The following is an 18,550-nucleotide window of genomic DNA, read 5'->3' as shown; positions in this document are numbered from 1 at the left end:
GCGGGAGAAGAAGCCTAGGACAGGGGAAGAGGAGGAGACTTGGACCACCTCTGGTCACCAGTGGGGTTTTGATACAACGTGAGTAGAATTACGAGAAGAGGACATTCCAAGTGGCTGCGTTAGCATTTCCATCGTGGTAGCTGTGGACAAGTAAGGGGGTGGCGAAGTGGTTGGGGAGCAAGAGGAGAGGCTTCACCCAGGAACAGGTTAGAAATGCAGATTCTTGGTCTTTTCCCAGATGTGCTGACTCAGGGGGTGGGTGGGGCCTGGCAAGCTGTGTTCTAACTAACTCTCCAGGGGATTCTGATGCATGGCTGATTTTGAGAACCAGTGGTCACTGGTTTATCTGCAAATGGGAGCGATAAAAAAACCAAAACCAAAACCAGGCTGGAAGAGGTGGATGGTGGCAGGCATCATGGTGGAGGCCTCACAGGGTTATCATTTCGTGGGGAAGTAGATCACTTATTAATTTTCTTACTTTTAAAAAGAGTTTTTGGACTTTCTAGAGGTTTAGATTAGGTCATCAGTCACTAATCTTAAGGCACTGGCAAAGAACAAATCTGATCACGAAGAGAGAGCCTGGGTAGTCTGGCTAGAATATTTTGAGTAGAACATCCCATCCTAAAAGGATTGCTTCAGCCTCCCGTTAGGTGTCTGCTGACGTGACAGATGCATTAGCAAGGCCTGAACGGAATCCCTCAGAGCAACTTGTTAAAGCCTTTCTTACTGCCCCAAACCACACTTTGCTTCCCACCACCGTAAAACCTGATTATATTTAAGTGTCAAATTCCTAAAGGCTGCTTCGCTAGGGGCATGAAATGCAGCTGTCTTTTTCAGCCTCCCTGGAAGCCTGGCCCTGCTGGGGATGTGCAGAGCCTTTCCCCTCCGAGCCACCTCATCACATGTGGCCCAGCTGGGGACAACTCCTCCATCACCTTTTGTCTACGGGGGATGCGGTGCGGTGCTCGTTGTGCTAAACTCTGCCCTCAGAGATCATGTTAGCTCCTTTTGAGACCCAGTCATGTGCCACGTGAAGGGGGAGAAATTGGCTCATGGTTGAGATATTTCCATATCCAAGTCAGGGCTAATCGTTTCCCAGCAAAGTGCCTGAAGGGCACACGTCGAAGATTCTGAATAGGGTGATGGAAGCCAAATCCCACGTAACTACCTGGTCTTAGGCTCTCTGAGCCCAAGCATTTTCCTTGTTTCTTTAATAAGGATGATGGCGATATTACAATAATGATAGTTGCCCTTTATGTAATACCTTCTTTTTCTTTTTTTTGAGAGAGAGAGAGTGTGAGAGGGGCAGTGGGGGGTGGGGGAGGGAGAGGGAGAGAGAGGGAGAGAAGGAGAGAGGGAAGCCCCCAAGTGGGCTTCATGCTCAGTGTGGAGCTTGGACGTGGGCTTGATCTTATGACCCTGGGACCATGACCTGAGTGAAAATCAAGAGTCAGGTGCTCAGTGGACTGAGCCACCCAGGCGCTCCAATTTATTTCGAATTCTACCTCATTGCCTGGGGGAATCCATGAGCGAATGGAGAATATACACGGAAGTCAGGTACGCAGCAGACGCGTGGGAACCCTCAGCTTCCTGGTCTCTGCCCTCTGAACTGCCAGGTCCCCCCCCCCGCCCCATTTTAAATTATATTTAATTGTCATAACATACACAGAACATAATATTTGCCATTGTAACCATACAGTTCAATGAATGGTATTAAATGCATTCACATTGTGGTGCAGCCATTGCTGCCATCCATCTCCAGAAATGTTTCCACCTTGCAACAGGAACACTGTGTCCCGCTAAACACTAATTCACCATGTCTCCCTCCTCCGGCCTCAGGAAGCCCCTCTCCTACTTTCTGACTCTCTGAATTTGACCACTCTCTAGATATGTCCCTTAAGTGGAATCATACCCTTTTTTTGGTGCCTGAACTTTTTCACTTTTCATTTTGTCTTCATGTTGTTGCGTGTGTCAGGATTTCCTTCCTTTTTAGGACTGAATAATATCCCACTGTTTATATATACCACATTGTGTTTCTCCGTATGTCTGGTGATGGACATTTTGGGTTGCTTCCGCTTTTTGGCTGTTGTGAATAATGCTTCTAGGAGCATGGGAGTACAGATACCTCTCTTCAACACCCTGCTTTCAATTCTTGTGGGTGATATACCCAGAAGTGGGATGGCTGGATCACATGGTAACTCTATTTTAAGTTTTTTACTGTTTTGCATAATAGCTGCACCATTTTACATGCCCACCAACAGTGCACGAGGGCTCCAGTTTCTCCACATCCTTCCCAACACCTGTTATTTTCTGTTAAAGAAATGGTGTTTTTGTGATCATGCAAAAATGACAGATGGATTTCAAGAACCAATCAGAACTCTTAGAAGTAAAAGCTGTAATTATTGCAATGAAAAATCAGGGGTTTGGGTAAATAGCATGTGGGACACAGATTAAGAGAGAAAGAGAGAATTAGTGAACTAGGAGATAGAATGGAAGAAGTTACTACATTTGCAGCAGAAAGAGGTAAAGAGATTAAAATTATGAAAACAAGGCTGTAAATGGTGGTGGTTAAATTGATAAAGTGTAACAGATCCCATTAGAAGGAGAGTGAACTGCTGACTTGACCTATTCTATTTTTGGAATTTCTAGCTCATACTCAGATGTTTGGGAGAATCAAGTGTGGGGCTATCTGAAAAGTGTTTTTGAAACGCTGTAACATACTACACAAATTGAAGGGAGGAGAATTTCCTGGAAAATACATCCTAAACTAATGAAAACGTTGTCTTTTCTGATTTAGAATCTGTACAAAAGCAAAGACAATGCAAAATCCTTATTCTTCTAGTCATTTAAACTTTATCTTCAGGGACATAAAACACAGATTTATAATCTGTCCTTTTTGTTATTGCCGCTATAGTGGTTCGAACGCACATGATAAACGTGTGGGGCTGAGAGGCAGTAGAGCAGTCGAGATTATGTGAGTCCACCAATGAACTTATTTGTTATGTGATAAATAATAACTATATGTCCATTTTTGTTGCAATCCAAATACTACTAAATACTGATATTGCAAAGTGATAATCCATTCATAAGTGATATATTTCTTACAGTTAGCATAATAATCAGGAGCCGTAACTTGAAATAAGGTACCCCCAAAAGAGAGGCTATTTTAGTGAGCAGAAAACCAAGGAGAAACTGTCCGCCTGCATGGATGTGACATAGAATAGGCCAGAGGCAGGCAGGAAATGCTGATAAGCAGTGAGGTGACAGATCACCCCCATATTCCTGGCACTTGCCAGTGTAGGCAAAATTTAATTGCCTACTACCCTGAATGCCATTTCTGAATATTCTGGTTGGGGCATTTTTTCCGGAAGTGCTGGTCCATCGTCAGATTCTTGAATTGCATTGCCTGTTGTGTTCAGTCAGAGGATGTTTTGCTCGGAGAGCAAAGTGCGTTGCTGTGTGTCCACTTCGGGAACATTTCCATCCTGCATGGGAGCTAGGTGTCTGGAGGAGAGCAGGGGGAAAAAAAAGGCAAGCCAGCCTAGGGGAAGATGGCTAGGAAAAGTACAGTCAGAATGTCTTTGGAAAACAATCTTTTTGAAATTTACTGATGTTGCTTTGTAGATTTTTGCCTCTCGGTGCGTTATTGAGGTTCTTGTCATCTCATAGAAACACCTTACCTACTTCATTGTACTGCTTTGTTTCGCTCGTGTTGTCAGTGTAGCAATAGGCAATGTGTGCGCTTTGTTATTGATTGGCTGTCACTGAACTGTTTCAGATGCAACGATGCTTCACTTCAATGAGCGAGAGGGAGAGGGACAGTGGGCCAAGGGGTGCGAAGGGTTGGGGAAATAATGAAAAAAAGAGAGGACAATATGGAGGATATCATTTTTTCCCCCTGCTGTGTCGTAGGACGGCTTTGAGTAATCTGGATCTCTAAAACCAGATATTTCTTAGTTTCTGGTTATTTTTACTGCTTTTGAATTTAAATAAAAGCCTCCAGACAAAGTATGTGTAGTATAAATGAAAAGATGGTTTGAGGACAAATTCTGGAGTGATTTCTCTCTTATCGACAGCCACTTCATTTTGATATTTGACATTAGGGCAGCTTCTGACATTCATTCTGTTCCTAATCTTTCCCTGTAAGGGATGGGAAGACAGAGGGTCAACGCGTGGTTTTCCCACTCTTCCCTCTGGGATGATCCTTCATTTCAGAGGTGCTGTGGAAGCACTGTGAATACGAGGGAGGGGTTATTTATGTGAACTCACTCCCCATTTCCAATTTTTTTTTTTTAACTTTCTTTATTTTGAGAACGCACAGTGGGGAGGGGCAGAGAGAGAGGGAGAGAGAGAGAGAATCCCAAGCAGGCTCTGGGCTGTCAGCACAGAACCCAAAGCAGAGCTCAGACTCATGTCCTGCGAGATCATGACCTGAGCTGAAATTGGAAGTCAGACACTTCACTGACTGAGCCACCCAGGCACCCCGCCCCCACCCTTTTTCAATTTGATAAAGTCTCTGCTTCAGCCTATAGGGAATCTCTGTTTATTTGATTTACTCAGAAGAAAATTCTTAGTTTCTGCTGAAAATATGTGTTTGCAAAGTTGCAAATTCCCAATTACTCTTTATTCTAATATAATTTCCAGCCACCCACTGGTGATATTTGATAAATAGCTTTATTAGGTTTGATCCACTGTTCCATTTCTAAAAAAATGCTTCAAACAAAGAGCAGAAATCTATGTATATCAACTTAAATCATGAAATATGCTTGGTTGGAGCTGTAAGCAGTCATCAAGTTCCTGCAGTGTATAAAAGCATTGAAGCAGTTTCTTTCTTAAATAATTAATGATCAAAATAAGGAGATAATAAATCCTATGTGATATGAGTTTCCCTAGGCCTCACCAGCCAGTGAGATGAGAACAGTCCATCTCAACAACCACACGATATGTCTCCCTGGGTCTTCTGGCCTTCACCTGTCAACTAAGACCTTGGCCTTAGGGAGGGGTCTTAACCCATGGTCACAAGCAAGTGTGTCCACCACCACAGTTGCCACAGCAGTGCCTGGTGAGGCCCCTTTGGTTGGTGCTGTCTCCCTCTGCCCCTGCCTTGTCCCCACCTGAGAGTGCAGAGGTGCTGAGGTGCTGGCCCAGCACTGCCTTCCCTTGTGCCCTCAGGGCCAGAGCTGTGCCCTGTGTAGACAAGTGGGGGAAAGCCTCTCTCCTCTGCATCATTGTCTGTCACCAAAGCATCGCTGCTCACAGAGATCCTTGTGAAAAGACCTCCTTCATTTTGCTACCTACAGCTTCTTTTTTAAAATGTTTGTTTATTTTTGAGAGAGACAGAGAGACACAGAGAGAGAGAGAGACAGAGGAAATATGAAGCAGGCTCCAGGCTCTGAGCTGTCGGCACAGAGCCTGACGCAGGGCTCGAACTCACAAACTGTGAGATGATGACCTGAGCCGAAGTCAGAAGCTTAACTGACTGAGCCACCCTGGTGCCTCAACCTATAACTTCTGTTTCTTCTCCGCTAGTGCTCGGATCAAGACCCCAGAGCTGGGCCAAGGATTAGAACAGACCTGTCACCTTGCCCATATTGTCCTCCTCTCTTTCCTTTTTGTTTTTATGACCTTTGATATTCATACACTCGAATTTATGAAAGTCGATGCCACCACATCAGACCTGCGGGGAATGTCTGGATCTCGGTGATTCCAAGTTTAGGCTTCAGGAGTGTGTGGATTATATGCCCGTGGGTGTGGGGGAGAAGAGACTAGGAGCCTCTGGCAGAGTACTTGAAGAATGGTGTGGTGGTTCTTTTGGGAATGGGAGGGCGAAGTGGCAAACTTGTTTCACACTGTGAAAGTTATTAAGATCGTTCATGTAAAGCACCACGAAAAGAATTCAGTCTTTTTTCCTCCTTGACTCAGCCTCTTGCCGTTGGTCAGTCATTAATGTAAAGGTACCTTCCTCATTTGGATCAACAGGAAGTGGGAGACACAGCTTAGTTGTTCTCAGGCCTCCAGACACACCCTGAAAGTTGTACTTCTATCTTTTTCACCGAATCCTTCATCATAGCTTGTTTTCTTCTGTACTGCCTCTTTCTCAAAAGCAAAAAACAGAAACAAAAACATTCTGGTTTATTGAAGATCATGGCTCAGGTCTTCGGGAATGGGCCCCGGTGTAACAGTGACACTTGGCTCTGGAATGCTCCATCCTGTTTTTTTCCGTCTTTGTTTAAAGGAACAGTATTGTCCTCCCCCCCCCCCCCCCCATTAAGAGTGTCAGCCATTTAAACAAACTTTATTCCACCTGTGAAGCCCACGGATGTGCTCCCAGAGTGTCAGAACTGATTGCCCAGATTTTCTTATCTCTAGGTTCATAGTGATACTCAGGTATTTTTGATCACCCACGGAAAGCGTTTTGTGTGCAGTGGGGCCTAGTGTTCCTTGGTGAGGCCTTGGCCACTGTGAAGTTGTGATTTATAATAAGAAATACATATTTGGTCTCTGTCCTGTGTCTGGCACAGACCTCCTAAAACCCTTGGAATTTCCTACATGCTGAGAGGAACAAAGATGTGTTTGTTATGTTGATAAGGCCACTCCAGGACCCAAATCTGGGGATGGAGGCTGGTTGCCAGGAGACCCAACCATGTGATTAGACGGTTACTTACAACTCATGGTCCTACTCCCCTGACCTCCCGGGTTAAATCAGTCACCAACAGCCAGTGACTTAATCAACCGTGTCTCTGTAATAGAGCCTCCATAAAAATCCAAAAGGACCGGGTTCAGAAACCTTCCAGGTTGTTGAACACACAGAGATGTGGGGAGAACAATACCCTCGAAGAGAGCATGGAAGGTCTGCGCCCTTCCCCCACACCCTGCCCTATGCATCTCCATCATCTGACTGTTCCCCAGTTATATCCTTTTGTAATAAACTGGTGATCCAGGAAGTAAAATGTTGTTCTGAGTTCAGTGAGCCACTGCAGCGTATTATTTGATATCCAAGGAGGTTGTTGGAACCTCCCATTTATAGCAGGTCGGTCAGAAGCACAGGTGATAACCTTGGCCTGCGATGGTCATCTGAAGTGTGTGTACGCGGGCGACAGTCATGTAGGACCGAACCCTTCACCTGTGGACGCTATCTCCAGGTAGATACGGTCAGAATTGAGTTGAATTGAAGGACACCCTGCTGGTGCCTAGAGCCTTGCTGGCTTGTTGGTGTTGGGGCACCCCTTCTCCCTGTCCCCAGCTCCCATGTTGAAACTGGTGACCAGAACACCTTTCGCCGCCATATTTCCTCAGGGTCAACCACGAGAGTACGAGAGGGGGTTTGCACTGTGGAGTGGGTCTTTGCCTTTTTGTGCAGCCGCGGTCATTCAGCATCCACTATGAGCCAAAGTTTCTGGGACTATGAAACCACACTGTGAAAGAAGTCCCCTGCTCTGGTAGCACGTTGTACTGAGTGTCCGAGTGTTCTGAGACGCTGAAATAATTGTGAGTCTAGGTACCCGTGCTTTAGGAGAGGGCGGTGAGTGTAGTGGAGGGCGTGAGTAGCTCTGTCTTGGAGCAGGAAGCCCCGGAAGCCTTCCCAGAGAGGGTGACACTGAAGCTGGACCTTGCAGGATGACAAGACATCGGTGAGGCAGGGAACGGGGAGCACATTCCTAGTGAGGGTTACCGTGGGTGCAGACATGGAGGCAGAGCGATAGCAGACCCGGTGAGAGAGGAGGCAGTTCGTGAAGGTTGCAGCGTGAGGGCCCTCTGCAAAGGGGTGGTTCTGCCAGAAGAAGGAAGCCCTCCGCAGGTTTTAGGCAAGCGAGTGAGCCCCGGGGCTGGTAGGATGGCTGGCTCGAGAGTGGGGAGAGGATGCATCATGCGTCCACCTCGGGCCATGACGAGTCCCGATGGGAGTGGATGTGGCAGACACTGAATGCAGCCGTGTTGTCGTTACAGGTATCTGATCCCTTGCAACCACATGATGCTGAGTCAGAGGTGGGCCGTGAAGGAGAGAGACTGTTACTCTGTTTCTGCGGCCAAGCTGCTCGCCCTGACCCCCGTCTGCTGCTCCAGCGGGATCACCCTGACTCTTGGGAACCAGGAGAGGGACTATATTCTCTGGTCAAAGTGTACGCATGATAGTTCAGGTAAAAGGAACTCGCCTAGTGAATAATCTTTAAACAAAAAGGATGCCAGATGCCATTCCTCCTCTGGATATGTGTCTCTTTGGGTAGACAGGGAATAATGCAGTGAGCCCCATTTCATTTATGAATGACTCGGGGAGGGTCTTTTCTGCTTCGTCTTATAAAAATTTTTTAAATGTTTATTTATTTTAGAGAGAGAGACAGACAGACAGAGCTGGGGAGGGGCAGAGAGAGAGAGACACAGAATCCGAAGCAGGCTCCATGCTCCGAGATGTCAGCACAGAGCCCGATGTGGGGCTCGAACTCACGAACCACGAGGTCATGACCTAAGCCGAAGTTGGATGCTTAACCGACTGAGCCACCCAGGCACCACCCACCAGACCTTTATTTTGACCAGGCTTTAGTGGCATCCTCAGAGTACATATATGAAAATATGTGCCACCATGTCTTTTTAAACAAAATGGGGGTAGAGATGTGGAGATGGTTGTAGCTAAGATAGAATTAGTCCTTATTCTAATTTCTAAGATGACCCTTTGTGCGTGCTTGCCTGCCAATAATATATCATCATAAAGCTCAAAATTTGTGATGTGGCAAAAATATCTGATTCATTTCGTTGACCTACTTAGGTTTTTTGGTTTTTTTTTTTTTTTTTAGTTTATTTATTTATTTTGATAAAGAGAGTATTCATTCAGGTGGGAGAGGGGCAGAGAGAGAGAGAGAGAGAGAGAGAGAGAGAGAGAGAATCCCAAGCAGGGTCCATGCTGACAGCACGGGGTGGGAGCCGAGGAGTGCGGGGAAAAGCTTGATCCCAGGAATCATGAGATCATCACCTCAGCCAAAATCAAGAGTCGGAGAGTCAGATGCTTCACTGACTGAGCCACCCAGGTAACTCCGAGGGTTTTATTTGTTTTTAAATAAATACTCTGGTTTTGTTTTGTTGTTGTTATTTGTTTGTTTTAATAGGAGTTATAGTACTTGTGCTATTTGCCAGTTACAGTTGATCTTGTACAAGTAAAATTTATTTATTTATTGAGAGACACGGAGTGTGCAAGCAGCAGGGAGGGGCAGAGGGAGAGAGACTCGTAAGCAGGCTCCACCCTCAGTGTAGAGCCCCACGTGGGGCTCCATCCCAGGACCGTGGGATCATGACCTGAGCTGAATCAATGCTCAGTTGACTGTGAGTCACCCAGGCCCTGCACAGGTAAAATTTAAATGGTCACCTATATCAACCTTGGCCCTCTGGCAGGCAGCTGAAACAAGGGGGCACTTGTTCATCTTCGGTGGTCAGAAGGCTATTTCAGTTCAGGAACGTTCTGCCTTTCCTGTGACCGCTAGGAAAGAGTCCAACCCTGGTACTGACCCCGGTATTTCCAGTGTGTATTCTGATATCCCCCCAAACAATATCATCCTGTCTATCCAGGCACCATCTTGTTAGATAAAGTATATTTTCTCTAAGAGCTGGGCTACTTGACCAGGAAAATATCAGGGTGTTTGGTGTAGATGTAATTGTTACAAATTAAGGTGGTTGTATTCTTGGTCTTTAAATAAAGACACAGTGATCATGGAAATTAATAATTTACTTGGCAGTACAAGTTATTTTAAATGTATTTTCCTATTAGGTAAACTAGTCCAGATATCTTCTATTTTCCTACCAATAGTCATTTTTTAGAACATATTTGACAACTGATGTCTTTTTTTATTTACTAAGAAAGTTGTTTCAAGAATGATTCTGGGGCTGACCTTGCTGCATAATTCGAAATTTAAATTAGAAAAGCGATTGTCGAATGCCTACAACTTGCCACATTCTTTCCCTGTATTCACATTTAATCCTTTGAAGAAAGTAGTATTTCCATTTTACACAGGAAGAAACATACTCAGAGGAGTTGACTTGTTCAAGGCTACACAGCTGATGGGTCCTCTGATTCCAAATTCCACATTCTTTCCGCTCTCCCACTCTGGGATCGCCTTACAGTGGAGTGCCCTAATGGATGAACAGTGGCGTAGGTCGGTGGGTAGACAGGTAATGCAATTCATAATTCTGGTCCGGCCTGGCAGAGATTTAGATAATGAAGAGACAGGAAGCTTGCAAAGGTGTGGCATCGAACAAAGTGTGAACGGGGGTTGACGTGAGACAGCCTGTGCTTGAGTTGTGCTCCGCCCCTGAGTAGTTGGGTGATCTTTTGTCTCTGAGCCTCAGTTTCTTTGCCTGTAAATGGAGAAAATGATATCTGCCATATAGGGCTGTTGGGAGGGGTAGTGTTGAGAAAGCACCTGCCATGTAAGTTCTCCATTTAAGAAATGGTAGAGTTCATCGGGCTCTGTGCTGACACCTTGGAGCCTGGAGCCTGCTTCAGATTCTGCGTCTCCCTGTCTCTCTGCCCCTCCTCCGCTCATGCTCTCTCTGTCTCTCAAAAATAAATAAACATTAAAAAAAAGAAGAAGAAGAAGAAAAGAAATGGTAGAGTTCTGGGGCACCTGGGTGGCTCAGTCGGTTAAGCGTCAGATTCTTGATTTTGGCTCAGGTCATGATCTCACGGTTTGTGGGACTGAGCCCCGCATCAGGCTCTGCACTGACAGTGTGGAGCGTTCTTGTCTCTCTCCCTCTCTCTACCCCTCCTCTGCTCTCTCTCTCTCAAAATAAATAAACTGAAAAAAAAAAAAAAAAGAAATGGTGGAGTTCTAGGTCTCCTCTATGATTCTATAACTTCTATGAAGACAGACATTCTGTTCTTCTTAAAATCTAACCATTTTTTTACTCAGAAGTTACTAGAACTAAAGTAGCTGGCGGGACAAAATCTTAGCAGCCAAATGAGTCACATGTGTGTCCACTACCTTTGTCTCCCCACCTGTTGTACGTGTAAGCAGGGGGCTCGTTCTGACTCGTTTCTGCCTCCCGTGGCAGGGGCCGTGGAGCAGCCAGTGCCCCAGGTGTCGACTCCGTCGGCCTGCATCGTGGAGTACGGCAAAGCCCTGGACATCAGCTACCTGCAGTACCTGTGGGAGGCCCACACCAACATCCTCCGCTGCATGAGGGACTGCCGAGTCTGGTCCGCCCTGTACGACGGAGACTCCCCTGACCCGGAGACGTTTGTCCAGAGTCTGACGGAGGACAGCGCCGTCGGCTCCCCCTATCCTGTGTTCAGGCTCCCGCAGCAACTCCCCAGGAAGACGGGCTCTCCGCTGCCTCCAAGAAAGGAGAAGAGCCACACGGAGCTGGAGTGGGACGACAGCTATGACACCGGCATCTCCTCAGGGGCGGACGTGGGCTCCCCGGGGCCTTACGATGATCTGGAGAATTCGGGCCCACCGGCACCAGTCGACCCCCCCAGACACATCCAGGAGATGAAGAAGAACGCCATCCTGCTCTTCAAAGGGTCCTACATCGAAGAGTCCGACTTCCAGGATGATGTGATGGTGTACCGGCTGTGTGCCGAGAAGGACTCTGAGGACACTAGGAAGGTATGGGCGGAAACCGCCAGGCCCGCAAGCCAAGCCCAGACTGAGGTTCAGGGTCCCGCCCTGAACAACGGCCCCCTGCCCAGCCCTCCGTCAGGCACAGATTCAGAGGAGGAACACGGTAGGGACAATTCAGACCCGTTCCCAAATGCGTCCAAGGGACCGAAACAAGAAGAGGAGGCGGCAACAGCCCCGCAACCGAGCGCGGAGTTAGCGCCTCCCATCTCCGAGGCTGAACACGATTCAAAGCCGATGGTCATTAACCCAGGGGGTGAAGATTTCATCGCCCAGTATGACCAAATCATTAAAGAACTAGATTCGGGCCCTGAGGGCTTGACAGAAGAGAATTTCCCCTCGCCTGGTGTCTTGCATCTCAAGGGAGAGCAAGAGGGGAAGGAAGGAGAGAGCAAAGGAGAAAAGGAGGACGAAGAGGAGGAGGCCGGGGAGAAGGCCCTGGAAGAGGAGGACGACTTTGATTCTTTTATAGCAGACACTCCCACCATCGACGCCGCGCCGTCCCCGTTTGGGGTGAGAGATGAGACTGCCTTTGCCAGTCAGCCTCCCGTGAGGACTCAGAGCACCCCGTTCACAGGTGATGATCTTCGCTCGCTTTCTGATTTCTGCTGTTGTAAGTACTTGGACGTATTGTAACAAGGAAGTACGGTAGGTGGAGGCAAGGAGCATTGCCACTTTACCTAACAGAGGGGGGAGAGTGGATTTGTGAAGAGCACAGAGAGGTGGTTTCATGTTACCTTGTCATTCTAGGGGTCTTTTTTGGACCCCAGCCAATCAGAGGATGCATTTCACAGCTGGGTAACTGCTTCCCTTGATATGTGTGTGATAAAATAATAGGACTGATGAAACCACACAAAAAATCCAGTCTCAGTATTTGATAGCCTCATTTCCCCTAGTCTACTAATTTTTCTCCATGGCATGTGTTTTTGTATAGAAAAAAGGTACGGTTTCCCCCACTAGAATCATAGGCTCCGCGAAGGCACAGGTGTTGGATTTTCTCTGCTCTTTCCCAGCACCTGAACAGAGAACAGAGCACAGGGCAGGTGCTCAGAATAGCTGCTGAATAAAGACAGCTGTATACACACGTCAGAGACCATTGGAGCTAGGTATGCCTTTGCCCCGGAGCTCATTTCAGGTAACTGCAAAATCTTTACCCAAAAATAAGTAGAGTGGACCCCCATAAACCTGTAACTCTGCCAACAAATGGGTGTGTTCCAGCATACATCTCTAACAACAGGTAGGAACCGGGTAAGAGCCCAAGGGATAGGTTAGGATATCAGACATGTGGATTGGGGTGAGGAGTTATGATAGAAAACATCATTAAATATTAGCCAGTAATGTCTGAATCTGCAAATTGGGGTGCGGGGGGAACTGGCACAGGGGGTCATCAAACTCAGGGAAGGCTGGTGTGGGACCCCTGAGCAGTGTCTAGGTAACCGGGAGAGATTTCCCCCCCTTTAGGGGCTGACACCGCAGAGGGTCAGACAGCGACGTTGGAGTCAGGCCTGTGGGGGATTCCTGGCTGTAGCATGTCCAGCTCTGAGGTCCTAAACCCTCCCCTTTCTCCTGTGAGGACTGAATGGGAACCCCGGGGCGTGTGTGTTGTTATCACTCTTACAGGCAGCCCCCGGCAGCCTTGGCTGAGGCTTGCCTTTCTCTGGCAGGCGGGGAGCAGCTTGGTGGGACCCGCCACGGCCACTGTGCTCCACCTCCTTGGATCACCCAAAATAGATGAGATCACATTATCTTCCGGCCCAGTCTGGTAGGCTTCCTGTGATTTCAAGTGGCTCTTCCAGCCTCCTCCTGTATTTATTCATCTATTTACTGAGGCCTGAAGATTTATTTAAAGAGGGAGAGAGCTTTTAATTCCACAATTAAAAGGCTTGAGGTTCTAGTGGAGATAACATTTCATTGTGAATGGGTTTTAATTAAAATTCAATCAGTCAGTCCATCAGAAGAAGGATTAGATAATCTCAGTTTGCCCAGGTGATAAGGGGAGGGGGCTGGGGGTGGGGTGGGGAGCAGGAGGGCCCTGGCTGCCTGAAGCGGGGCAGAAGTAACCTAGCACACACCCGAATTTTGCCTGGGGCCTGCCCCATTTACTCTGGCCCAGCTGGAAATCCCCACTTTGCAGAGCTCTTGGGGGTGTGAGGGCCACCCAGGGCTAATGAGGGTTGCTCTTTAGAACAGAACGTTGGCTTTCTTGTGAAAGAGCTTCGTCCCTGGGAAATATGTAAATTGCGGAAACAAAGTATAGCTTAGGGCAAGAAGAAAAAGGGAATACAACACTTTATCAAATAACATCAGTGTTTTGCATAGGATACACCTGAGAACCAACAAAATGTTGTGAGTTTTTTTTATACATATAGGTAATTTTAACCAAAACTTTGCTTTTTCCCTCCTTTGAAATTTGTACACAGCTTCAGGAAACATCTTTTCTCTTTCCATGTATATAAACTTTGTAGTTTCCAAACTCCTGAGTGTGTTGTGTAGCAGTAAGCGTAACTTCTGTCTCTCCGTGGAATCCTGATTTCCACCGAAATGAATTTGCTTCTCAGGACGATCAAAGCATTCCATTTCATTTATCTAATTAACTCTATTTGTGCATTCAGCAGTCTTGTATTGATCTCCTAATATTTGGCAGGTTCTGTGCCAGATACTAGGACAGAAAACTGAAGGGATTCACAGACTTTCAGAGGAGAGATCAAGAAAGAATTGTACTCAATGAGAAAAGCATTATTTTCTTAAGTTTATTTGTTTATTTTGAGAGAGAAAGAGACTCACAGAGTTGGGGGGGAGGGGTAGAGAGAGAGGGAGAGAGAATCCCAAGCAGGCTCCATGCTGTCAGAGTAGGGCCCGATGTGGGGCTTGATCCCACGACCCTGGGATCATGACTTGAGCCAAAATTAAGACTCAGACACTTAACCAACTGAGTCACCCAGGCGCTCCAAAGAAATGCATTATTAGTGATTGTGTGTCACACGTCTTAGGGGAGCCCAGTGGCGGGGGGAGTGGGAAAGACTTCACAGAAGAGGGGTACAAACAGCGGATAGAAGCTCTCAGGTAAAAGTGGCTCAGAATGATCGTCTGGAGAAGAGGAAACAACAGGCAGAAGACAAAGGAGGCTGACAGCACAGGCACAGGTGTGACAGAGCGTGGATCCTGTGAGACAGTGAAGTGTCTGAGAGCGGAAGCCAGAAAGCTTGGTTGGTGCCACCTTATGGGGAGGGGGTCTTTGGGCCAAGCTGAGGAACAGGGACCTTGCGCTGCTGGCACTGAAGAAACCCTGGAAGCGTTTGAGTTGGCAAGTGATGTGACTGGGTCTGTGTTTGAAAGGCCAGCCTAGAGTAATAGGGAGAGAGAGAGCAGGTGGGAGCCTGCTGTCACTGTGGCAGAATTCAGAATGCACTCATGCCCTGAGTTCTGTTCCTCGGAACGTCTCACAGTCTGTATTCACACGTATGTGCCAAGATATATTTACAAGGATGTCTGTTGAGGTATTGTTTATAATAGAAAAAGACTGGAAACAACCCAAATGTCCACTAGTAGGAGACTGTTTTACGAATGTAGTACCCATGGTGACTGAATAGCTTGCAGCCTTGTGCTGAATGAGACCGCTCTGTATGTGCTGCTATGGGACAGTTTCTAGGGTAGAGTGTTCGATGGAAAAGCAAGGTGCAGGATAGGGTGTGAAGATGTCATCATTTGATCAAAAAAAAAAAAAAAAAAAAGAACCAGGATACACACACACACACACACACACACACACACACACACACACACACACACGTGTGCGCGGGCAGAGGCAAGGCAGTGTGTTGGTGAAAAGAAGCAGCACTGGAAACAGATGGGCTGGATTACAGTTGTGACTTTTCATTTATTGGCCATGTACACTTAGCGTTCTGCCTCATCGTTCAATGGGGATAATCAACTTCGTAGGCTCCTGTAGAATATTTAAGTAAGTTGATACATGAAAAGTGTGGAACACTTAGAATACTGCCTGGCACGTAGTGATTAGTAAATGTTTTAAATAATAATTCAGTTATTATTCTATTATATATGTATTATTATATTCTATATATAACATATAGAATATATATATATAGAATATATACATTCTATATATATATTCTATATATATATTCTCTCTCTATATATATATATTTATATATATCTATATATAATCTATATATCTATATATATAGAATATATATTCTATATATATTCTCTCTCTATATTTATATATATCTATATATATATATCTCTATATATCTCTATATATCTATATATTCTATATATATATAATATATAGAATATATATATATTCTATTATATATGTATATATATATTTCTGGAAGAACACGTTCTAATCTGTTAACGGGTTGCCTCCAGGGATGAAGGCTATTCTTTATTTTATAGTTCTGTACTGTTTGAAGAAAACTAAAAAAAAAAAAAAAAAATCATTTAAATCTCTACTAAAATAGAAAGACCATTGCTGGAGTCAAGACAAGCAACCATGGGACTCAGACCTCAGGCAGAGCTGGCAGAGAGGTGGCAGTGAAGGCCCACATTCAGGAGGTATTTCCAGCATGGGACCAGCAGAGCCGAGGCACGGAATTGATGGCCGCTCCGTTCTTGGAGTTAGAGAAAAGAGGAGGAGTGGGCGGGTAGGTGGGGGCAGGGGAAAAGGGCACATGAGAGGGGAGAGACGTGAATGACACATTGTCTTGTTATTCTGAGAAATTAGTATTTGCTGGGTGGGGAGTTTGCCTGTCCTAGAAGAAGAGAGGAAGAAGAAACACACTGCCCACCCCACCCCGCACACACACCTGTGGCTTTCTAAATTGTAGCTGAGTTTTTTCTGATTTTCAGCTGCTTAAGAGTTTCCCCTAGCAACTGTTTGTTGCCAAGCAGTTTTTTTTTAAGTGCTGGAAATCAACTAAGAATAAAAGAGGAATTTGAAAGGGTTTCATGGATGTTTCTTATTGCACATGCCTAAGAAGTTGTAATTAATGTCATTAGTGGATTATGACAGTTGCTGGTCTTGACCTAACGTTCTGTCATTCAGAACAGAGATGGTGATGCCACTCACTCTCCACAGGGGGCTGGTCTGTTTCCCTCCCCTGTAGTAGCGGTAGACTGTACCTGCTCTGCCCTGGGCACCTGCAAGGTCGGCACATCTCATGTGCATTGGATGGCTACACGGGCAAAGTACAGTCTCGGGCCATGGGAGGGCAGGGTTGGACTCTCATTAAGGACATGTGTTTGTTTATAGGGGATTCTATCTACCTCAAGGGACTGAATTCACCTGTCTTGGCTTCCTCTGGAGGAAAATAGATGCTGAGCCAGGGACTGCAGGGCAGTGGGGGAGGGGGCGGGAGGGGAAGAAAGGGAAGACCTGGCCGGGAGTCAGGGAGGATGAGGGCAGTAGCCTTCACCTTGTACCTCTAACCTGAAAAGCTTGAATTGGGTTGTGATGCCTTCAGAAGAGTTACTAGTGACGTTTCCAGGGTTTTTGATGAAGCCTCTTTAAGGTGCTTTCAAAGTGGGATTCTCATCTAGTTTCTGAATGTGTTTGGCACACTCCCAGTTGTGTTTTGTGAGCAGGGCCTCTGCGAAGGCTCTCTACTCAGAGAGTTCATTGAACGCCTGTGTTGTGGAAAGTGAGGAGCTCTGTCCATCCCAGAGATGGGGAAGTTGAGGCTCATCTAAATACATGAGGGGTAGTATCTTTCTGTTTGAGGCCCCAGTAGAAACATCCTCTGCAACCCCAGCGACAGGAATATTGCCATCATCCAGGGGTAAAGGGTTTAGGTTTGGTGTTCCCAATTCTCACAGATGGCTTCTCTTTTCTTGCAAAGGGTTTTACTGTCTTACACCACCAAGGCTTCTGAATTAAGCATCTTGTGGTAAAGTATGTTTTTGTTAAACTCGTATTAATGTTGGTGAAATCTTCGTAAGGCACGTGTATTCATCAAGGGTGATGTGCTTTTGTTATAAAGATGCCGTGGTTTAGAGGCATCATCAATAGCTCCACTGGGGGAAATGCAGAATTCTCATTCATTTTGCTTAATGGACCGCTTTTATGGTAAAAATGGAAAATGTCTTCAAGTAATTTTATTAATGCCAGATTAATTTTTTTGATTTTCCCTGTCTTCAATGAATTCCCACATAAAGCACATTAATTTTCTCACGATCCAAATTAGTCAAAGCCTCTTTTTGCCTAATTATTTATGAACTACTTTTGCAGTCATATAGATTTTCTTTCTTGAGGAACTTATGACGCCTCAAACTATACCTCCCCAAATTGAGTCTCTCTTCTCCCTCCCTCCCCTCCTCCACCAGAAGATTAAAGTATTGTTACCCAGGTGCCCAATGCCATTAAAATTACAGCCCAGGCCTCATTCACCCCTGGTTTTTCTCTTCTTCCAATTCTTCCATATGGTGATATTTCACAAGACGGGATCTTTCTCTGGGTGCTTCTTGTGGATAGACAATCCCTGTTCACATGTTGCTACTTGGCAAACATAGTTTGTGTGTGTTTGCTATTCTTTACTAGCACAAAGGTTTTTTTGTTACTAAAACTTTTGCTGGTTTCTGATGTTTGTGTGAAGCCCTACAGTATGCGTCTTCATGAGGTGATTGAATATCATGGTTTTGAGCTCTGGCAGTTCCGGGAAATATGGCAACGTTATGGAGTATATTTTAATTTAAAAAAATTTTTTTTTTAACGTTTATTTATTTTTGAGACAGAGAGAGACAGAGCATGAACGGGGGAGGGTCAGAGAGAGAGGGAGACACAGAACCTGAAACAGGCTCCAGGCTCTAAGCGGTCAGCACAGAGCCCGTATTTTAATTTTTTTTAATGTTTGTTTATTTTTGAGAGAGAGAAAGCTTGAGCAGGGGAGGGGGCAGAGAGAGGAGGGGGGGGACAAAGGATCTGA

The 18,550-nt window shown here is 45.9% G+C and overlaps 1 protein-coding gene across 2 annotated transcripts in view; it reads left to right on the top strand.

Annotated features, from left to right (window-relative positions):
• Positions 1 to 18,550, top strand: part of FHIP1A (FHF complex subunit HOOK interacting protein 1A) — a 249,106-nt gene that overhangs the window by 222,152 nt on the left and 8,404 nt on the right. For both annotated transcript variants that reach the window (XM_019441274.2, XM_019441275.2), the window contains 2 exons: positions 7,948 to 8,138; positions 11,038 to 12,183. In XM_019441274.2, the coding sequence (XP_019296819.2) occupies positions 7,948 to 8,138; positions 11,038 to 12,183 (1,337 nt within the window). The remainder of the gene's footprint in view (positions 1 to 7,947; positions 8,139 to 11,037; positions 12,184 to 18,550) is intronic.

The sequence above is a fragment of the Panthera pardus genome, unplaced genomic scaffold (assembly GCF_024362965.1).
Source record: "Panthera pardus isolate Hobbes unplaced genomic scaffold, ASM2436296v1 HiC_scaffold_13, whole genome shotgun sequence".
Lineage (NCBI taxonomy): Eukaryota > Metazoa > Chordata > Mammalia > Carnivora > Felidae > Panthera > Panthera pardus.
This window is presented reverse-complemented; position numbering and strand designations above follow the sequence as displayed.